Source organism: the organism of the source record quoted next, unplaced genomic scaffold, assembly GCF_019419815.1.
Source record: "Pyrus x bretschneideri cultivar Hongxiangsu unplaced genomic scaffold, Pyrus_bretschneideri_v1 Contig22, whole genome shotgun sequence".
In the NCBI taxonomy this organism is placed as follows: domain Eukaryota; kingdom Viridiplantae; phylum Streptophyta; class Magnoliopsida; order Rosales; family Rosaceae; genus Pyrus; species Pyrus x bretschneideri.
This window is the reverse complement of record NW_025999524.1, coordinates 3,043,347-3,067,087: the sequence shown is the minus strand read 5'-3', so window position 1 is coordinate 3,067,087 and position 23,741 is coordinate 3,043,347. Positions and strand designations below refer to the sequence as shown.

General features: G+C 37.2%; 3 protein-coding genes across 4 annotated transcripts; all 3 read right to left on the bottom strand.

Moving 5' to 3' along the window:
* Positions 1-314: 314 nt before the first annotated feature.
* LOC103947271 (probable 6-phosphogluconolactonase 1) lies at positions 315-3,745 on the bottom strand. The gene is made up of 4 exons (XM_048585310.1): positions 3,648-3,745; positions 2,936-3,127; positions 2,716-2,851; positions 315-1,134 (listed from the first exon to the last, which is right to left on the bottom strand). Exons 2-4 carry the CDS (start codon positions 3,103-3,105, stop codon positions 640-642), a joined length of 801 nt encoding a protein of 266 aa, XP_048441267.1. The 5' UTR covers positions 3,106-3,127; positions 3,648-3,745; the 3' UTR covers positions 315-639.
* An 8,163-nt stretch (positions 3,746-11,908) lies between these two features.
* Positions 11,909-18,863, bottom strand: LOC125477640 (serine/threonine-protein kinase svkA-like). Of its 2 annotated transcripts, none has more exons than XM_048584999.1 (18): positions 18,128-18,863; positions 17,936-18,024; positions 17,743-17,850; positions 17,508-17,615; positions 17,145-17,235; positions 16,779-16,831; positions 16,380-16,442; positions 16,228-16,272; positions 15,988-16,023; positions 14,980-15,035; positions 14,437-14,518; positions 14,011-14,136; positions 13,801-13,930; positions 13,559-13,712; positions 13,215-13,398; positions 12,786-12,986; positions 12,618-12,703; positions 11,909-12,432 (listed from the first exon to the last, which is right to left on the bottom strand). In XM_048584999.1, the coding sequence occupies exons 1-18, from the start codon at positions 18,792-18,794 to the stop codon at positions 12,333-12,335; spliced, it is 2,379 nt and encodes a 792-aa protein (XP_048440956.1). In that variant the 5' UTR covers positions 18,795-18,863; the 3' UTR covers positions 11,909-12,332. The 2 variants fall into 2 exon arrangements, with proteins under 2 accessions (XP_048440956.1, XP_048440957.1); XM_048585000.1 differs by having other exon boundaries at positions 13,846-13,930; positions 18,128-18,862.
* A 2,188-nt stretch (positions 18,864-21,051) lies between these two features.
* On the bottom strand, positions 21,052-23,237 carry LOC125477769 (cytochrome P450 78A5-like). The gene is made up of 2 exons (XM_048585211.1): positions 22,202-23,237; positions 21,052-21,978 (listed from the first exon to the last, which is right to left on the bottom strand). Exons 1-2 carry the CDS (start codon positions 23,162-23,164, stop codon positions 21,373-21,375), a joined length of 1,569 nt encoding a protein of 522 aa, XP_048441168.1. The 5' UTR covers positions 23,165-23,237; the 3' UTR covers positions 21,052-21,372.
* Between the last annotated feature and the right edge of the window lie 504 nt (positions 23,238-23,741).

Below are 23,741 nucleotides of genomic sequence, written 5' to 3'. Positions count from 1 at the left end.
AATAAAATGCATCTTATGGTCCAATTTCATGTTAAAATCACACTTCACCTTCTTACTCCGATTTCAAGTAAGGAATCGTTCAATAACCACTTCGTTTTCATTGTTTTTAAAACCGAAAACCAAGAAGCTGATATTTTTTTCAAACTTTGGCTTGGTTTTAACATTTTTTTTTTAACTTAAAAACAGCTAATAAACAAGTTTTCAGTTTTCAAAAAAATAAAAAACTAAAAACTGAAACGGTTATCATCAGACCCTAAACATGTCATATTTTCTTTTGACACAAAAGATATTGAGGGAGGACAAACAACCTCAAATGTAATGATAAACGCTCTTAACTACTAAATGGAAACCATCCATGAGAAAAACATCATCCAACGTTTGAGTCTTTCCTATTAGCAAAGTAAAACCAGAAAAATGACTTTTGAATTAAAGTCCCCAAATTTATTGACCTGTTCTTATAAAAGGATTATCACACTTCTCCAAACCCCACTAAACGAGAGAGGAAGGCAAGGCAAAACAGGGGAAATTAACCTAAAAGCTTGAACAAAAGGTGACTAATGGCGAAAGTGATCGAATCACAGGCATCGAATCCTTCCGGTAAATGCCAAAACATACACTTAGACACGAAGGGATTCGACCCTATGCGGAGACTTGAGTACCGTCATCAAGTTTTGAGGCAGCTGCCTTGTCCAAAAACCACACCAACTTCCCTTTCAGTGGCTGGACAATTGCAGCCGGCACTGGAGGGAGGTCAGATCCCATGTCGTCGACTGCCATGTGCGCAGCCTCTGCTTTGCTGTCACCTGTTGCGACTATCGCCACATTGGATGCCGAGTTGATGACTGGCAGAGTGAATGTGATTCTCTCGGGTGGAGGTTTGGGGGAGTCAGTTATAAAAGTTACCCATTCATCTTTCTTCTCCAGCACCGAGTGGTTAGGGAATAGTGAGGCGACGTGCCCATCAGGACCCATTCCCAGAAGGATTAGGTCAAACTTGGGGCAGTCACTTATATCAGACACGCTGATCACACGAGATTTCACTAACTGGCGAATGACAAACTCATAGTCATCAGCAGCCTCCTCTGCTGACACTGAATCATTGATAGAATGCACATGACTAGGAATTATAGGTACCTACAAACATGAAATAAAAATGAGCATGGGAAAACCGAATACAGATGGGCGATGAAATTTATTATTCACCAGAACTAGAACAAATATTGCAATAGTATAGTCATCGTTCTCAACTAAAAGCTTTCAGTTCCAATATACTAACAAATGGATATTAATGTATTTCCGAAACTTTGGGAAAATACATGAACACAAAGTGAATGACGACATTCAATCACATTCACCGGCAACAAGATTGTCATAAGTTTGAGTGCTTCTCTAATACTAAAATGATACTACGTGCACAAACTAGCATATTTTACATTCAGTAAGAGTCCCGATAGCCATGAACGAAAAATCAGGTTGGAACTTATAGCTTGATTAGCTAATTGCTGATTGCATATTAGAAGATCTTCATGCTGTTGTGAAGAGATGTTCAAGAGATAGCCATATGTGAAGTCAACAAGTGAGTGATAGTTTGTCCAATACCAGTTGAAATAGAAAAAAATCATTACTGCCAATGGCGGAACTCATCACATCATGTAATTAAAATATGGAAAATCATGAAAAATAGAAGATCATAACTCAAAGAGGAACAAAAAAACATACATCTCAGTAAATACTTTGTTTAAAAGGAAAGTTCACTGAAGTGGCTATGAGATAGCTTCATGGTGTTTAAGATGCAATAAATGACGGAGAAACAACCAACATAATCTGCAGCAGTGATCCTCCTTTTACTAAAAGCCAACTTTATCCGCAAGAATTGTTAAAGTTGAACATGTGCACCAGAAGATGGCTGCAATATATAAGGTGGTTCCGATGATGACACGGAAACTTAGCGAAACTACAGAAATCAGCAACAGCTAGTAAATTTCTTATACAAGAAACTTGACTATTTAGGGGGTGTATTGAATTGGGAATTTGAGAGATTTTAATGGATTTTTACGGAGTTTTAGAGATTCTATGTAAAATTTTGATTCAATTCCCTCGAAATCTCATGGGAAGAGGTGAGATTTGTGGATGCTTAAAATACACTACAAAATCTCTCTAATTCCTTCTAATCCCTCAATTTTTCCAAATTCTCTAAATACTAATTCTAATTGAATACACCTAGAATACTATAAACTTCTTTAAAATTCTAATTGAATACACCCAAATTTCTAAGAATTTTAATAAACTATCTTAAAATGCCTGATTGAATACACATTGAATTTCAGAGAATCACTTAAATCCTAATTGAATACCCCTAGATTCATTAAAAGAATTAAAATCCCTCAAAATCTCAATTGAATACACCCCCCTTAATATGATAAGCAGTTTAGATCCAGTACACAATTGTCGCGTACTAAATCAGTCACCTCGTCGTCATGTAAAGAGGTAAAACACAGAACGGATCAAAATAATAATGCTAATATCTATCCTTTTATTCGAAGTTCATCCTGTCATTTGGCTTTCCGAAAGAGAGAAAGACCGGAAGAAGAAAGCATCATGCTCAAAGCAAGACAAGCAATCTCTATTACATTTCTTTGACTCAATTACTTCAAGAACAAAATACAGCCTGCACAGTCTGAGAGGGTAAAAAAGACGGAAGAATATCATACAAACCTTGGACAAAAGGCGATCTTTCGCAAGCTTGTAGTTGCTATCGACATGACTTTTCGCCACAACACGCTCGTCTGCCCAAAATATATACCATTTGGCCCAATCTACAGTCTTGTTATAAGGAGCTTCACACAGTTTTCTGTTTTCCCACCATCACAAGTTACGCATTAACACAAAAGTCAAAGCACATGAAAAAGGGGATGTGGAAAGGAAAGCATGATACCCCATTAAGCCAATGAGAGAACCACCAGATAATGCAATTGCAAAGACGCCGCGCTCCTTCACGGATGCCTCTGATAGCTCAGCAATGTAGTCTGCCAAATCAGTGCTAAGCTCATCCAAACTTTCATGAATCCTCAACTCTCTATCTTTTCGAACCCCGGAAAGTGCCATGCTTCCAACAAGTTCAACACCACTATTTCCACACACAAAAAAAGAGATCAAATTTAGAAGGAAAAAAAATATAGAACAAACACAATATTTATTTTTTGGTCAAATAGGAAGACGAGGCAAAATTGCAGCTCATGAACTTTGGATAGGGGATTAAAAATCTGTATCACTCAAATTCTACAAATTCATAATTCCAGCGGATTTTATACAAAATCCGGACTCATCGAACATAATTACTGATTATTAATTAAAAATTAATCACTGTGCTGTTGGAGTCTCTTAATTGAGTTCAATACTGCGATAAAACCAAGGGGTATGCTGATCATAATCCAAAGATCAAAACCCAAGAAATAAAGATACTAATTTTATCATTTTTACAGTAAAAGCAAGCAAACCCAGATCATAAAACAATCAAAACTCAAATCCCATCATAGCAAACAACTCAGAAAACACAAGAAATACAGAATGCCATGCAATCTGAGATTAACGAAACTGCAGAAAATAGCAGTGCAGAAAGAATAAAGAAAGAAGAAGCAGATGCTTACAGAGGGGAGGAAGAAGAAGGAAGGAGGAGGGAGAGGTGGCAGAGAAGCAAGAAACTGACGAAGGTGGAAGATGGGAATCTATACCAATTTGTTTATATATAATATATTTATAGTATTTCATCACATTACTCAAAAATTAATTTTACTAATTATTTATAAACAATTAAAAAACAAAAAAAAAAAAAGCTGCAGTAGAAGTTGAGAAGGAATAAGGAATTTACCTTCTGGTTTTCCACGTGCATCCAATCATCTTGACAAAACACATACACGATATCAACTCTCTCTCTCTTCAAACAAAGTAAACGGATAAAATCACTGACTGAAGATAAAAGGTGAAAAATAAACTCCCTCTACAGATGAACAGAAAATCCTCTACCCTATATTCTCTGCTAAATGGAAGGAAGAGACAAAACAAAAAAAAAACAAAAAAAAAAAGAAGGAAACATTAAAAACTTGAGTATAGATATCCGACCACGTTATTTAGAAGGTATCTGTAACAAAGATACAGAATTTTTTTGGTAGTTTAATCTCATTTAGTCTCGTGTAATTTTTCTCAAAATAAAAACGATAGTCAGATAGTTTTACATAATATTTTCTCGAGGATAAACTTACTGATAGAAATTTTGTCTTCAAAAGCTAATAGCCAAAACATAACATTTTCTCATTGTATTTAAATGAGTAATGTTATCCTCATGTCTCTTTACTTTTTACATATTTTTTTTAATTTTTTGCCCATTGAACCGAATAATTGAAGAAAATCAAACAACAAAATTAACAAAAAAAACATGTGTGTAGATAGCACGATCGTATCCAAATATCCAATTATGGTGGTGGGATTTTATCTATGTCAACATTACCAACCTCACCATTTACTCCATGCTAGCACATCATTTTTCCTTAATATGTAATTACCAAACTATTTTTGGCTTTAAACCCATTTCTAAAACTATTTGAAATAAGAGCCATAAATTTGAAATTTCTAATATGAATTAATTTAATAATATCTTTAGAAAGGTTGGTGACATTTAATTTCTTACTAGTTTGTTTACTAGTAATATCTCTAGTTTTATTTCTACTGTGGCCCAAAGAAAAGGGTTTTATTTCTATCTTCCCCTTCATGAATCATTTTTTTTCTTGATTCATTTTCTGTTTGCCTGCATGACTTTGAATTTCTTCTTGTTTGTCGCTCCAAAAGCAACTATTTGTTTACTTTTTATAGAGTATTGAGCATGTCAATCAAATCACACTATTAGATTATCACTTAACTAATAATATAACTGGTTGAAAACTTTATTAAAAAAATTCAATTAATTGTATTATGACATTTGATGTATTGAGTCGAATTTCCGACACACTAAAAAAATTTTTGTACCCATCACCTCCATGATCTTAAATAATGCATTGTGAGAATACATATACGTCCTATTTCTATGGGCACCCATGGTGAGAAAACAAATCAAATCACAGTTGTTGATCAACTATTGGAAATTTGAGAAACCCAACCAAGATCAATGAGGGGTTGTCTTTAACTTGCCGCTCCTTTTCAGAGCTTGAATTCCTTTCACTTCAAAGTGCTCGTGGAAAGCATTTTTATCTTGAAAAAAAAATTAAAGAAGACAGCCTAATCATGTATCTGATTAAGTCATTTTTACAAACACATAAAAATCTACTGTATTTTGATTATACTTAATCTCACGCTAATTTTATCATATGTAAAATATGTCCTGATCAAACAATCTGTAATCATATAAAGATAAAAGCTTTAAGTCATGTTTCATGTTGTTTATACTTTAAGTATCATCATGTTAGCCATCATTGACTCCAATTTTTACTCGGAGTAGGATTTTTTCCCTTTAAATTTCCTCTCCCTCCCTCCTCTCTTACTTTTTTCATTTTCTTTCTTTCTCTATAAAGAAAATCAACACAAGATATTAACTCACTTTAATCGTGACCATTCAAATAGAAATAGATTAAAAAAAAGTGAATTTTGAAACAAAGAAAATCCTACTTTTTTTTTTTTTCCCAACCTCCACCACCACATCCACATAAATTAGTGACACAAAACATACAATGGAAATGATGATACAGACCAAAGAGTGGTTTGGAATCTCTCACACTCAATCAAAAACAGAAAAACAGTGGGAAAAGAAGTTCCCCAAGTAAAAAGTGTGTCCTAAAAAACAACAAATCAAAATCAAAGCCCCACCACATCATGACAAATCAAAGACTTCCTTCCTCCGTTTCGAAAGATAGATCCTCTTTGTGAGAATTATATGAATTCTCAAATCGTAGTCTCCTAATGTACGATTGAACAGACATGATTTAAAGATATTTAGAATTTTTATAAAAAGAATCTGAAAATTATTCTTACAAAGAAAATCCGGAAAAAATCCTCATTACTCTCCTATACCTATATGTGTATATATATACCCCAGTAGACAGTAGAGTTTCAGAGAATCTTAGCATTATCAAAGCCTGACACACTGATGGGGTCCTTACAATGTTTACTCCTTTTGGGGAGAAGCAGGCAACCATGAACCATTGCCTTCATGGCTTGGGTGACATCATTCCATTCACCCTCTCTTCAGTCTCTTCCTTCCATTGATTCCCAATTTGAGCCACTTTTCCCAACGGGACTCAGACGGATGGGGTACACATCACGGCAGCATCTCGGTTGAATAATATAATCCAAGAGGATTCTTGCCGGATTTAGGAGATATTCCAATTATATCAGTTCATCGTATATCGTGCGGTCTGAAATTATTATAAATTTTTTTATTTAAAATTAAATATAAACAGTACTTGACAAAAAATGATCGCACGATATACGATAAACAGATGTGATTGGAAGATCCGGTGAGATCCTCTCTCTAATATAATGTCTTCTAAAGCATAACTAATGCATAATGTTTTGTTATTGAACTGATACACTGCAGTAACGGTATATCTATCTGTATAAATTAATACTTCACCTTAGCACGTATCCTTTCAATTATTAGAAAAATGAAGGCATTTTTGAAAAATTAATACTTTTATGTTTTATTAAATTGTTAATGATGCCTCCGAGTTGATCAAGTTTCATTCCTTAATGGAAAATTAATAATCCTTAATTAGAGTTAATTAGACTTCTTCCATTTTGTACTCCTCCTTGACAATTATTGAACCATTGAATAGGTGTATGACAAAATTGACCATACAACCATTATTTCATCACAAACCATCGATCCATATGTTGCAATCGATCTAAACAAATTATTATAATTTGGTGGTCCTGAAGTAAATCCTCTACATTAAGAGCAATTAGTATCCCCAAACCATTATTTTTGCGTAAATATTGTTTCTCAAAAGCCACTTAGTACTATAATCTAATAATATTCTTATTTACTTATAACTGAGAGGTCTTTAGTTCAATTCTCATCAAAGGCAAATTCGAACTAACATTGTGCGGTTTAACCCATTCTTTCAACCCCTTAGATAATTAGTGGTCTAAATTGATCCCACAAGTTTTTTTTAATGTAGTTCAAAATTCTCTATGTTTCTTCGTATGCTATGTTTTTGTATCATATGCCTTGGTTAAAATAGCATGTTGTACAAATTAATTGCCTCAAATATTTCAAAGGGTTTCCAAGTTCACAAGGAACTATACAGGAGAAGAGAGATCCTTTTAGATAAACGGAAAGATAATCTAAATATAGCTTTCCAAAATTGTAAATTTTATCATTTGAAATATTCAAACTTGAGTGCAGAACAAACTCGAAGAAACAAAGTATTTTAAGTGAGTTTAAAATTTTGCAATTTGTCAAAAAGCCAACAGAATACACTTTAAATTGGCCGTTGAAATGGTTGATAATTATGAAGTCTATATTTTTCTGAGAAAAATTAAGATGAAGCAGTAACGTGTGGGGATGTAATTGCCTTCACCAAAATTTTGCTTTCCCACCTTTGAAAGTAATATTTCGTATTGCCAAATGGTATCCTTGATTATTATACACCAATAGTAAGATACACCCTTTACACTAATGGTTTGAAGACATGAACTAAAGACTTATAGATGCTTCGGTTGAAATATGCGTCTACGAGACAAATGCTCAGGGAAAAAAGGGTAGAGGAAGACCTAGAAAGACTTGAAAAAAAAACTTTAAGAAAAGATATGAAGGTTTTTGGAACTAACGTAAGAAGTGGTGCAAAACCTAGTGCATAGACGTTATAGAATTCATACAGCTGACCTCATATGGTGGGATAAGATTTGGTTGTTGTTGTAGTAGTAGTAAAATACAGCCATTTAATTAGAAAAAAAAATAGTAGTCTAACAAGTTGTATATATGTTATTATTATTTATTTATTAATCATTGTGTGCAAAATTATTCTAACTTGGAGTTGTTCAAATTTCAACCAAATACGTAGTTAAAATGCTAAAACAATTAGGCAAGATTTAGTGTTGAGCCAAAGCAGCCTCGAACTTGAGCAAACTATACACGCAAATAAAACTATCAGGACGAGATTCAAACTCGGGCATATAAAGGGAACAAATTTGCTATAACGAACATAATTAGGCCCGTGTTTGCATGTTTATGACATTAATTGTTAGATTATGCTTGACACATGTTTGGTCTTAGCTAAGAAAAGAAGCCCATAAATCTGAAAATAGTTAGTTTGCCAAATCTCAGTGGTGAACTAAAAAGGGATTTGGTTTATTGTTATATTTAGACAGACTTTTTCGTTTGAGGATTCTTTTGTTTCATTTGGTTGATTTATTTCAGTGTTTTTGGGCAATTTGTGATTAAGGATAGCTTGGTTTCTCCTACCTTGTACATGTGTTGTCTAATCTGAGATTAAGATCTACCCTCTCTCTCTCTCTCTCTCTCTCTCTCTCTCTATACACACATATACATATATACAGTGACGGTAAATTGGGACTAAGGTGGTTTTAGAATTATTTGAAGTTTGAAAAATACACATGTGAAAGTCTTTCAAGAATCCTTCGAATGTTTGGTCTGAGTCTCTTTCGTACCACCAAGTGTTTGAAGTAATGCATGTTAGGCATATCTCGGCATGTTGTGTCGAGTGTACTCGACAAGTTCTCTCAATAGCACTTATGAGATTACTTCAACATACGTTGATATGTGCGCAACATGGTTCGGTAAACGACATCAAGCCCACAAAATGTTCGACGAAATACCTCGATAAATAAAACTTAAATCTTCAACACTGAGACTCTCGGTAAATAATACACACGGGATCACTTATTTCCCCACAGATTGGAGGATGGTTACTTGTAGATGGGGATCAGTAGCCGGTTTCAGGTTGAATGGCCATGCTTCTTTGGGTGTTTCAATACGTTAAATTGTGCCACATGCTACGTCGAGTTAACGAACTTTGAACTTTTTCATATTTGTACGTATATAATGCATCCAATCACAACGACCCCTCCATCAATTCGAGAAAAAAATTGCATCTCACGAGTTCATATTCTCTGATTCTCTTTATCTCTTTCTCAATCACATAATAATTAAGTTACGTGAGAAAGAAGTATAAAAGATGTGAACTAATGAGTTACACGAGGAGAGAGAAAAAGTATGAGTTTGGATTTGGATAGTCAAGTTATTGTCCTTCGTCTTTTTGCTCAGTGACAAACTTACGTAATGAGAAAAATAGATACGAAAGGAATATAAATCAGGGATAGCGAAGGATTTTCTCCTTAATGAAGAGCCTCCTCATGTAACCTAACTAGGAATTTGTCAATGAGGAAATTAAAGGGAGGTCTAAATCAGATAATGTAAGGATGGGGGGAGAAAATGAATGAAGATCCTTTCCAACTCCTCTTTGTGAGAATCTCGATAATCCTCCAATCACATTTGTTTATCGTACATCATGCAGTCAGAAATTATTGTAAGTTTTTTATTTAAAATTAAATATAAACAGTACTTGACGAAAACTGACTGCACGATATACGATAAATGGACGTGAACCCGCTTATTTGCTTTGGGGTCCTCCCAAAATGGACACATGCACTCTTTTCAATTGACGTATAAGTTTTTTGTACTATTAATATTATTATTTTATTTTATTTGTATATTTAGAAGAGACTAGCTGGTGACTAGCTACAACAATTCACCTTTCTAAAGACTAAGAATACTCACATAGGCATTTAACCATCTCTTAACCACCATCGTGTGATTCATTAATACCAAAAATAGAATTTTAGACGTGCTGTATAGAATACGAACCTAGAATTTGTCTCAACTACTGATCATCTAGTGATGAATTATTATTATTATAAATATTATTAATTTAATGAAATGAGTTCATCATCCTCCGCTGCACTAAGCTTCCCACTCAATTTCAATCTTCATCATTTTGAAGGCATATCCCATCTCTTTCCATCTCCAATCGCCAAGACTCACTGTGGGATTCTAACTTTCAATTGGCTTGTTTTTCACGACGATCTTCCAAGTCGCTCAAATTGCGTTTTAACTTTTCAATATGACAACTCATGGTTATTTCAAATACCATCACAATAACATCTATGTTGCAAAGAATAAGGAGAAACTCTTGTGGTACCTAAGAGATGAAACACGAATCAATCACACTTCCAGTTTGTATTTGTGGTTGGTTTAAAATACCGCTGCAATGATATCCTGATCGAATGCTTCATTGTAAACAGAGTGTTTCATTGGGAGACTTTTTCTTGTCCTAAGAATTGAACATGAAATTAAAATCCAACCAAAACCATTGAGGATAGCAACAAAAAACCGACAAGAAGCAACTCCCTCCCTCCTTGCCACAGTATCTATCAAACCTATCCCCACTCTCATTACTCTCCCACAAGTCACAGTGCCTTGTATTCAATTCATGCTGTCAATTTTAACCGTTCAATTCTCTCATTTCTTTCTTCCATCTGCTTTATGGAAACAGTGACCTTTTTTCTCTCTCCAAAAAGTCCCATGGATTCTCTTCATGTGAGTGCAGTTGCTCACATCACATTCTCCTTAGCCCTTTTCTCAGTGCTACCACACAAGCAATTTTTTAGTGGGACAGTCATGAATTATATCACCTATTCATATTATAAAACGTAAATTATTGACGTTATCTTATGAATGCAAATTCTTTTAGATGAATTGAGATGGTATGAGATGCTCTTGATTAAGGGCTCGTTCGAAAATGTTTTTAAAATGACTGAAAACGCTTTTGAGGAAAATAATTTTGGGTTTTAAAAGCACTAGGATTGCTTTTTGGAAGAAGCACTAGATGTGTGCTTTAAGTGTTTTTTTCAGGATTCCCTTGGATTTTTACTAAGGATTAATTTTAAAAATATTTTCATCAAAAGCAATTTTAATCACTTTAAAAGCATTTCAAAACGAACCTAACAATTTTGTATCCACCCATTTGGTGAAGTAATCAATTGACACAAAGACGAACTTCCTAGGGCGCCTTGAGAGCGTGAAATCTTAAAATAGAATGTGGGATTGGCTACCATACATGTATTTTTACTTAATGCATGCACTGTCTTACTGTTAGATGATGAATGTGCTAAGTAGGGAATAATTATTGACATTTCAAACTTTCTATATTTATAAAGAAAAAAATACACTGACAAGACGTGCACAATTAAATTTTTTAAGTGCCAATAGTTGGGTTAGTAAATACGTGTACCGTAGGTCTCCTACAACCCAAGATCAACTTACGGGGTATGATAAAGGCCTTCGATTGGAAATCAACAAAATAAAAAGTAAGTGGACCTAACCCATTGCATCATAATTATATCTACTATTCTGATATTAAAATTCGATAGAGATTAAATTGGATCTTTTTTTTATTTGGACTACGTGGGAAGCTGTCAATAAATCCGATTTAATCTTCTTGTTCCTAGATATTGTATAGGAATAACTTAGGAATGAATAAATTAATATTCCCTTCCTTTACCAAAAAACATTTATTCCAAATCACAACATACAAGCCGTTTTAAATATCTTTCTTTGATTCCAATTCCAGAACACAAGATCCGTTTTATTAGTTACATCTTATACATCTAGCAAATCGCTATTTCATGATCTTGAGAACTTAAGAACGTAAAATTGAGTGGCACGTACGAAATTCCCACCGAGAGTTTGCGTACCCTGAATTCGGCACGGCAGATTGGCAGGAGATGGAATGGTCCCTTTGCCCACTCAACAAAATTTGCACATTGTACGGCCCAAAAAAGAAAGAATCTAAATACGGAAAGCAAAGTGGAACCCTAAAGATATGAAACTCAGTCTCACTCGACATAAAAAAAGCTTGAAATAAAGGAGCACCTGGAAAACGCTCATCTGGGTTATCCTCCTCAACATCATCAGAGGATTACCATGGACTTATTTTCTTACATTGACCCCCATAAAATTTTAAAACGTCCATACGATTTCATGTTGGGGGAAATGAAATGCGTAATTTACAAGGTGAAGGTAGAGCACAATTACAAACTACCAACTGTTTAGATATATACTTGACGGAATTCAAACCGTACTAGGTACACCACAACTATAACCTACCTACCTACCGTTGCCCACACTGTTCCTCGCCCTTACTTAGCCTCAGTAACTTTATCTACAGCCCTTCACATATGCCATTGCCATTGCGATGGAAACAGTCTAACAGATTATCGAAAATCAACAAAATTACACTATAGAAGCTCCGTTTCCCCCCTACCTACAATCGAAGAATGGTTCTTAGTGTATCACAAAGATTTTGAATAGTCTGTTGCTCCTGAGTTGCTTGCATTTCTTGGAGCGGCAGATCTTCGTAGCACCTGAAAGCAAATGAAGTCTCTTGAGTAAATAACAAGCAATGCAAGGAAGGTGGCGGCATGCAGGACATGCTTGCCGCAGCATAGATAATGTGACATGCTTGCATATTACGCACAAAAAACAATTTTCTTCCAATTTTTTACCAAGCCAAAGTAAAATTTCGATACATATAATTTGGTTGACGTACATCTTGTGGTAGGCTAAGGCTTGTGCCAGATTCATTAGAGTTGAACTTGTAAAGAGCCTTTTGTAAACACTTGGAGGGAGGGGCATCTGCAGCACATCAGTAGACCAGAAAATGCTTAGAGATAGAGAGGGAGGGAGGGAATGCAGAGAGAAGAGAGAGAGATTTGACCTCGTTTTGCGCTCTTCGTCCCTTCTTAGACTGTCCATCACCAGTAAAAAGCTCTTGTAGTGCCTCCATGGCTACAGTTCCACTATTATCCTGATGAATGCCTCCAAGAACAGTGTCCGATAAAAGAGCAATGGGGGATATATCAGTTGCCCTCAAAAATGGAATAGGCACTGTATTACCAGCTGCATATATGGACCATAGCTGCCACGAACATGAACATAAGCAATTATATACTAGTGTTGAGTCTGTTGACAACCCACCATTTTTTTAGGAAGGGCTGGTTTTTAAGTCAAAGGGTTGGGATAATTTTCGATTCGTGAGAACAGATGGAATTAGAGATGCCCCTTGACGAGAAGAAATGAGGAAGGCTCGTCCAACTGTGATAGGGACCTATCAACTGGCAAGCATAGACCTCAGGACGAATATTACCTTATCTTGCATTGCAAAAGCTTTCCGGCTGACAGTTTCATTCTTCACTGTGCCACTGCTTATACCGCTTGGATCTCCAACCTGGACTTGAGATATGCCTTTTGTCTTTATGCTCTGCTCAGATGCTTGCAGAGTGTGCGTAACTGGAATGCTGTTTTTGGTAATACTACTTGAATTTTCCTCCCTGATAGAACATCATGGTAAATTAGAGCACTCTTGTGGAACTAAAGTTTATCTTTTGACTAGGCAATTGATATTACATAAAGCAATCTTATCAACCTTGGGGGAGAATCAAAAAACAAGATTTCTAAATGGAATTCACAAATAAAAAGTGAGGGCAGCACCTGGGTTCGGGTAATTTGCCTCCTGCACCAGTATTGGAGGCGCTTCCAGGAAGTCCAGGAGCAGGTGAAGGTTCTTTGACACTAAAACTCTTTGTCTCGCTAGAGATCTCATCTTTTTCATCCCCCTCGTGAATAATAAAGGTGCCAAAGTTACCTGTTAAACATAGGTTTCACATACGTCAGATTCCAAAGATAAGTATCTTGCACCTATGGTCATCAAATAACAAGCATACTTTCCCCACCCATTCCCACATCACCAGATATGTGCTGCTTCCTCAATGTGTTACCTGAAGATACTTCATTTTCCACTTGAGGTGGCCTTGAAGGAACAGTATCTCCATAATCCTCATTGACTTTGGGAGCTTCAATTGTCTGCTTCAAATTATAAAACATGTAAGAAGACAATGACTTGACGCGAGTTGCACAAGGAAAGACAAAATAAGAATTCGTACACTATCCTGTTCAGGTGGAGCAATATGTTGTGCTTGCAAAGCCATTGAAGCCCTTGCTTGCCTTGCCTTTTCAATCTTTGTCAACATTACAGAGGGACCACATTGGCATTTTTCAATGAACTTGTGCTGCATTTAAATAAAAAAATTAATAAAGATACAAAATATCCAAGATTATGAGCTCTTGGCCAGATTAAGATATGTTAGTTTTCTTTTAACCAAATCTGCTTCAAGGTAAATATAATTATTCCACCCAGGAATTATATTCTTGCAAGAGTATCATCAACATTATGTATAAATTTGCTTCCAGCAATTCCTTCACGAAAGAATTTGATTTTGAAGAAAAATAGACATAAAAGTTTTTAAACAGAGGTTCTTCATAATCCCATTTTGCCAATAGAACGTATTGTCATTCGCTATTAGCACTACCTTCAGCATCTCAGATGCAGTAGGGCGTAGACGAGGTTCTTTAGTTAGGCACTTTGCCACAAAATCATGAAACACAAGAGACCTGCAAAAGAACGCAGTACTATTTGAGCACAATGCTGCACAATAAAAAGCAAAAAACAATGGGCTTATACATAAAAAAAGTTAGAAACATTGTGAACATAATAATTTGCACCAGTAAGAGTTTATATTAGAACTCTTTCGTGTTTCATGTGAACTTCTTTAGTTCTATCGCAACTCCTCTCAAAAGAAAAACAGACTCAAATCCAGTATCTCGGACAAGTCCCAGGCAAAGAATCACATTCCAAGAAGTAAGTTGAACTCGTGTTCAGTAATTTGAACCATGGCAGTGGTTATACTTTTGTCATAAAGAATTTTCAGTTGAGCGCAAATCCCATAACAATAAAATCACAAAAACCTACACTGCTTTAAGATACAGCATAAAGTAATTTAACATTGTCATACAGGCTACTGTCCTCAATAATGCGACAGAAAGATCAGATATACAAAAGAATGAAAACGGACCATTTTTCTTTATCCTCAAGCATCGGGGCTGGCTCAAGGGATATCATGAATAAAACCTATAATAGACAATAAATTGGTTACTTATCCCTTCAACAAGCAATAACGTGAAAGGGAAAAAGGGGGAACTTTTTTAACAAATTAACATTCAACTTGGGAAAGACGAAAAAGCAATTGAAAGATGAATGCTGCAGAATTTTCCTTTCCTCTTTTTCTAAGTAGAATCTGCAATTAATTCCCTAGCCTTTATTCTGTCCATTAAAACCGAAATCATGGAAACAAATAAAAAAATGTGGAAGGAATGAGAAAAGGAAAAAAAGAAACACTAAAAAAGGATTTTAATTGTGAACTCAAAGTGGTCAACTCAATAACTTCTAGTGGCAAAAAAATCCTCTATAATATCATATACATTTCCAAGAGTAATGTACACATGGGAGATTTCAAACCTCATAACTTACAGCATTCCTAATTTTGAACTAATTTTTTGAAATTTGTAAACCAAAAGAGAATAATGGAACCAGGGAAAAGAGAGATGAAGGCTGTATAAATTTGGAGGCTTCATCAAGCCAATCATTCTCATACCTATACTATGCTATCAACCACACAACTTTTGAGCCATGGAATACACATCACATCACAGGATCCCTACTTATGAGTGATATGATAATTTTGCTACTTGTATGTATCAGGGGCCATCAACAAGGCACAGTTCTTTTGAATCATCCAATTTTTCTTACAAGCAATAATAGGGAGGGGGGAATCGAGCTCAGTAACTTGGGTGCAGGGGTGCATACTCTTAACCATTGAGCTACAAGCCCCTTGAGAAACATTAAAATTTTTACTATTTCTATATATTAACCTACTGTCAATAAAAGCAATGAAGGAAAGATTATGCAACATAGAAGGTGACATCTGTGTTCCAATTGGACATGCAACCTTGGTAGAAACTGAGATGAAAAATAAGTAATTTAACTTTCGAGTAACTAGAAACTAAAAGGTTAAAACACTAACCCTCATTGGATGCACTGAAGATCTTGGAGGGAGCCCCTGCAAATTATTACAAGGAGAACATGACAGTAATCAACAATCATTACTATGAATGGTGTAATCTCGTGAAGAAATGAGTAAGCAATTGGTGCTAAGACATAAAACTATTTCATCATGGGAGTTAATACCAGTGTTCTCTACATAGGACACAATAGTCATCAGTCCCAATTCAGTTTTGAAAAGAACATGCTGAACATATATTACCTCTGCCATTTCAATTGCAGAAACACCAAGAGCCCATACATCCACCTGGAATTATACCAACAAGTCAGTCTAGATAAGGGCAGCACATAGAGAAGAAACAAGCAAGACAAAGGAAATAAAACTGTGTAGAGTAGAAATGAATCACATGATACCTTTCCATCATAGCGACTTTCCTGAATAACTTCTGGAGCCATCCAATGTGGAGTGCCAATGAACTGAGAACAAAATAAAAGAACTTTCATGTATCAAGCACAAACAGAATATCACCAAAAAGCCAAGGTTTGTAACTGTCCATCCTATCAAACCATGATATGTTAGTCATTGTCAAGTCCAGGGAATCATCAGTTTCCCTTGATTACTTTTACAAGTGCCGGAAAGAAACCCGCCATTAAAAAAGAAGAAGAAAATAATAATCTTTGACCTTTAGAGCATACTACTAGCAACTTCTGGACCATTAAGGGAAAATTTTGGGGAAATAAAACAAATTAAATCAAATTAAACACAACTGTGCAGCAGCTATCACATACATGTTATCAAAACCATTAACATACCGTGTTGCGCTTTGACATGGTTCTTGTAAGCTGAGCTGCAACACCAAAATCACCTGCCAATATTGTCATACACCAAAGTTGAGTAAGAATGTAGTTAAAAGTACAAGAAAAATTATAACAGAAAAGAATAGCACAGAACAGTTTATTATACTCCATTTCAATTGTCAACTTGGAATGTTGAAAAATTAATTAAAGGGAAGAAGCCCCTTGGCATTTTCGTTGATGATGCAATAATGCCACTAAGGTTTAGAAGGATTACAAAAGAGAACATCATCAGCAGTGAAAGAACTGCATAATATGTACGTAAAGAACATCCACAATTTTACCAAGATAGTACTGCATACAGTGAAAGATAATTGCACTCACCCAACTTGACATCTCCTTGTTCAGTTAACAGAATATTACCACCCTTAATATCTCTGTGGACCTTGAAAATTGAGTGCAGATAAGCGAGGCCCTGTGCAAAAGAAATATTGTCCAAATACAGCAAACAATTTACATTGATAAATATAAACTGAATAGACAAAGAACATATGTAAGGCGGCATCATCACTGAAATTTTTTTGTCAAGCTCAATTTACTTTCACATATAAAATTGAGAGAACGTATATGAAGCATTCTATAGGCACTTCATGACAAAATTTAAGCATAAATAAACCAGGGGAGAAGCCCTTAATGAGATGCAATTGTTTACTTCGAACTCGAATATCCAATCAAAATTGATCTTACCTTCAACGCTTCCCTACAAATGTAGGCTATTTGATACTCCTCCAGAGCATCCTCGGTAGCATTGATCAAGTCGGCAACACTACCACCACCACAGTACTCCATCACAATCTAACATGACACAACAAAAGAGCAGTCTATAGTCTCAGATTTTGCACTTCCCTACTTACAAACACAAACCAATAACAGCTTCATCATCTAGCAATTTCACCAGTAATAAAAGCAAATGCCATTTTACCCAAAGATACTCTTCTCCTTGGTAGCTTCCCAGGTACCTAACCACATTCGGATGGTTACATTGTTGCAGCATCTCGATTTCTCCACAAATTTCTTCATACCCCTCTTCCTAAAACCAAATCAAAACAAAAATTCAAAATCAAACCAATTACAAACAAAATGTACAAAAAACCGAAAAGAAGACCGAGACATACCCCTTGAGACAATGAAATGACTTTGATGGCCACCAGCTCCGACGTCTTAATATCCCTAGCTTTATAAACCGCGCCATAAGACCCCTTGCCTGCCATTCAATCCACTCTCAGTTAAATTTCACAGAAAAATTGAACAGAAGTAAATGCAGGAGCAGCTGAGATGCATATAAGTTGAAAGTACAAGAAACCCACCAAGCTCATTGAGCAGCTCGTACTTTACAGTTGGATCTTCTCTGGTAACGCTATCTGGTATCGAACTCGACGACATTTTAGTGGTTTGCCGATACTCTTCTCCGTGCGACGACCCACTGCCCCTCCTCTGCTTCCCAACTCCTAACTCCGACGAGGCCTGCATACTCGCCACTGCCCTACTCATCGTCGAACCAGCGCCACTGCTCGTCCTCCTCACCACGGTCCCGCTGACCGACTCTCTCTCACTCGACGGCCTCACCACAAATGTCGAGAACCCACTGCCGTCTCCGTCATCGTCGAACGACGCCCGCTTGAAGTCGCGCGACCTCCTCGTGGTCCAGTTTCGATCGGGCTTGATGATCATTGTGCCGAAATCGCCGCCGTTGTCGTCTTCTTCTTCATCGTCAAAGTAATCGATTGAGGGTCCGCCGCCGAAGTCCTTGGGGAGGCGTTTGAGGAGCGGAGGGAGAGAGGCGTCGTCGTCTTCGTCTTCGTCGGCATTACCCTTATAGACCATGGTGGCGTAGAGGTCGGGTTCCAGGTGGGAGCTCTTGTGCTTGCTCTGTCGATCGGACTCGGAGTCATCGTCGTCGTGGATGACTACCGTTGAGTAATCGGGTTTGGGTGGGATTTTTCGGGTCCGGCGAGTGGTGAGGATCGGATCCATTTCCGATTGGGAGTGAGGGATATGGAGATAGAGAGAGAAAGAGTATGTTAGCTAGTTGGAGATGGCCATAGCTCGGAGTGGATGCGAACCAGTTGGAACCAGCTGTCGAGGACGATGATGTTTTCGGGCTCTTGGGCTCATTTGTGTTTCCGATTTGGGCCGAACGTGATTCGTTTTCAAAGGACTTAAAAAGCCCATGTTTCGGTAACGCGCCTGGCTGCTCATCCCCATGGGCACTACCACCATGGCACTAAAACAATCTCGTTTAGTTTTTATTTTTATTTTTTATAAACGATTACGTTAGTGGGTTAAATTATTAAACCTTAGAGAGAGGATGATATGTGCGGGTCCAACTTGCACTAGGGTAGATAAGCATTATTACTTTCTACCACTAGATAAAACGTCATATGATGAATGATATAATATTTCAAATGATGAATAGAAAAATGAAATTGATATTACAACATTTGGATAACCTAATCAATGACACCATGATATGCTTGATATTATAAGATTTCTCACCACCACATGTCACATGATGAGAAATTTTGAAAAGTAAACATGTCAAAGACTATTACTCAAATTTAGTAACTCAAATAAAATTTTAACATAGATGCGTCGCTGAAGAAATTTTAAGGGGGCTCAACTGGCTATATTTCTAAAACATGCATGGAAAAAAGTAGCATGTTGTTCTCAAAACAAAATTGTCAGTTTTCCGGACATGACCTTAACTTTGATTTCACAGCTTTGCAATATGAACATATCGGAGGAAGGATGAGCTTTTTGCTTCCGGCACAAGGCGTGAAGGCCTCGCTGAAGGAGAATGGGTCCTGTGATTAGCATCGCTTCACATTTTTGGTCTTCAAGATTCAAAAAATCGATAGAAATGGTCATTGAAATTGTCCACTGATGATCAATTTAGTCATTCTATGAAAAATCTCTATTAAATTGAAGGTATTTTTGTCAAAGCAACCCTTCACTTAAACTATTGGTTTCTTCAATTTAACCGAGATCTTTCATAGAAAAACCAAAATGGTTAACGTTGGACAATCTCAAAAACCGTTTCTATCAATTTTAAAAATTCCGATAATTGTAAGCAAAATGAACCATGAACTTGCCGGCGACATAGTCGGAAAATATTATCATCGGAATCACTATAGTGTTGCATCTCCTTTACAAAATGACAAGGAGTTGTGTCTATTTATATCCCTGCTGGTTGCTGCTCCATTTATACATATATATTCTCTCTCTATCCTTCAAAAAGGAAAAGGAATATGAATCTCCCGACCCATCCTACCAAATCCAGCCCTTGGTTCTTATTCTTTGATCATCAATCAGCATGCATGCTGCTCGATTACAATCACGTATATATCGACATAAATTTACTACAACAGAGATGTCACGACATATATATGCCTAAAATACGATAAGATGTAGAAACTATAAACCACTTGAACGAGAGACGAACCTCATTCCTCATCAACATCGTGAATCAGTCTGTTATGCAATAATTGCCCCCATACACTCTCGTTCTCAAGTTAAAAGTTGGCATATTTGTTTTTTCATGGTCCCTCCCTCAAATATGTTCAAATGTCTCTGTCTCGTACTTCCTTCTTTTTTTAATTCGTGTTTAAAGTTAATTTTTACCAAGCAAAGAGAGTCCGTTTTCAATCATAAGTCTTTGTCATATAGAGAGTAACTCAATTTACTTGCATGCATTTGCAAAATTTCTCATTTTACTGACGTGGGACTCTTTTAAACTTCACATCCACACATGGCCTCTCTTGTGTGACGAATTTTCGACTCAAACACATAGAAAACACAAATTAAGTACATAGAGCACGTATAACAGTTAGACTTCAATTGTGGGTCAACCTATACCATGAAAAAAATTGAAATTATGCTATAAAACCACCTAGCAAGATGAACAAAAACCCACATCCTCAAAACTTGGTACCCTCTTGGTCTGAACTTTAATTTCACAAATGCCAAATTAACGATCTTTCCTAACTAAGGTTTTAAAAGACATTAGACGCTAGTTGATGGTGAGTTGGGGCCTAGCACCTAAACAGCTAGGCAGCCGTCTTGGTTGACTAAACAGATTTAAGTAAATCTATTATATTTCATGTAAATAAGTGTTTGTTTGTACTTAAAATATGTTTCACAGTAGAAAATTGTGGTGATGTTGCATAAACACAAACACAAACCCAATCAACTTGGAAATTAGAATTAGCGGACATAAAACATAATAGCATAATTATACATAGATTTAAGCAAACTTGGTTAATAAACTTTGATTACCATATATTCCAAACTGTATTATACAGTCAATAAGCTGCCCATGCATTACGCTAACCCTACTTAATTAACCAAAACTACCCGCACTTACCCCAAAAGATGAGCCCAAACTTGTGCATGGTAGCACACCCCCCCCCCCCAAAAAGCTATGGCAGCTAACATATCCAAACCTTGCACACCTAACCACGACTGACTATAATTAAACTACAGTCTACCCTAACTTGTTAACCAATCTACTTAAATTACGCAAGGGTCGGTTTAACAACTAAACAAAGCTTCATCAAACAAGCCTAGGAACCACCTTGCAGACCAACGGGCTCTTCATCTCCATCGAAAGCTTCAAACACTCCGACAAGTCCACGTCACAATTCTCCGAAGCAACCCAGGTAAAGTTCTGCAGCAGCTGAGCAAGCCAGAGCTGGACGGTGGCCAATCCCAATGCTTTCCCGGGACAAACCCTCCTCCCGGAACCGAAAGGCGCCAGCCTCAGATCAGTCCCCATGATGCTCACATCCTCCGCCATGAATCGCTCCGGACTGAACTTCTCCGGTTCAGTCCAAACCTTGTCATCGTGTGTGATTGCCCACATGTTCACCATGGCAGATGTTCCGGCCGGGACAAAGTTATCCCCCACGTAGACATCATGGATGGCAATGCGAGCCCAGGATAGGAGAGGGCCTGGTGGGTGCACCCTCAGGCACTCCTTCACAATGGCTTGGAGGTAAGGCAGGTTGGGAATATCCGAACCCTGGACGGTTCTCGTGGAGCCCACCACAGCGTCGATTTCAGACTGAGCTTTGGACTGGATTTCTGGGTGCAACACCATTCTTGCAAGGATCCATTCGAGTAGAATTGCCACTGTGTCTGTTCCTCTAAATATCATCTCCTGCAATTAGAACAGTTTAGGTCACAATTTTTCACTGCCGGCACATTATATACACAATAAAACACGTTATTTGAGCCACTTTATTGTTGTTTAATAGTGATTAATGTCATTTTAGTGAAAAGGGTTACTTAGAACATCGTCACCTGTAAAACCGTTTATGTTAGTATATTTAACTTCGTTTGTGTACAAGTTTAATTAGAGTAGAAAGGTAAAAATTTGGTACCCAAAGCACAGCAATCATGTCAGAATCGCTGAGTTTGTCATCTTCCTCCAAATCAAGCAGAACATCAACAAAATCTCCAACTTTTTCCTTCTCAAAGTTGTCACCTTTAACCCTCTCCAGCCGATGCTCTTCGATGATCTTTCCAACGAAAACATTCACTTTCAAAACCAAATTTCTACTCCTCTTCCTTACACCCTGCAAATCCAACCAACCCAAAAAAGGAAAATGGTTGCTCCAGTTAAAAACTCCGAGTAGCTCATACCCTTCAGTCACCAGACCCTCGAGCTCCAGCCCATCTCCGCCCTTGTCGAACTCGTAGCATCGCCCAAAAACTGTCATCATAACGTTGTTGAGAGAACCAAAATGGAGTACCCTTTTCACGTGAACCTCGCCGTTCTCCGTCATCAAACGCTTTAGCTCCTCCACCATTTTCATCCCTATTTCACGTCGGAAAACCTCGGAGCCGACCACCCTCTTAGGACTGAACAAATGGGTCGCCGCAATCCTCCTCAGATTCCTCCAGTAATCTCCGTACGGCGCGAACCCCATTGCTCTGTGGAAAAGAAGCTCGTAGGCCGTCTCGTTCACGGGGCGGTTAGCGAAAGCTGTGCTGTTCAGCATCTCTTTAGCCGTCTCCGGGTGGCTTGCGATCACAAACCGGGTCAAACCAACGGAGAAAGACATCAAAGATTCGGCCTTGAAGCTCTTAGCCATCTTGGCGAGCACACGGTGACGAGTTAACCCAGTGAAAACCGTGAGCGACCCAATGAACGGGTAGCCAGTTGGACCCGGAATGGCCCGGAAAGCTCGAACCTTGCAGAGAGCCCAGGCGAAACCGCCGGGAGAGAGGCAGAAGGCGCAGACCGCCGTGAGGAGAAGAAAACAGGCAAATGCCTCGAAACCGAGAACGGAGGAGTGAAGAACCGACCTGGGTATGAAGAGGAGGTGATTTTCGACAGACATTTTGATTAGGGTTTTAGAGAGAGCGGTTTTTTGAGAGTGGGAGAGGAAGGCAGAAGAGCAAGCACAGGGGACGAAGAGCGTGAAATGGGGTAGTTAAATAGATGAAGTTGGTGGGATGAGTTTAACCGTGGTAAAAAGATAACTTGACTGGGGTTAAAAAGGACGGTTCTGGTGGACCAAGAATCAATTTCGAAATCGTAGATGTGTCCTATCCATCCGATTACGATTCTCAAGATGGAGCCCACCACGGAGAGGTCCCACGTCTTTGGAAATGCACTTTTGTTCTAGTTATAGTAACGAGAGAGAGAAGCGTAACGGTTGGAACAGTATTTATGTTCAAAATTAAGGACACGTGTAAATATTAGAAACTGATGGAGAGGAAAACAACGTCGTTCTGGTTTCCTTCGTTAAATAGTGAATATATTAAACAAATATCGATTAATCCATTATTAATCCTAGGGAGAATAAGATTATATATAATTATTGAGACTGTATTGATATATGAGAATTGTTATTGGCACTTCAAAAATCTCATTTTACACTCCTCACAAGTGTATTTTTATTTCTTAATATAGAA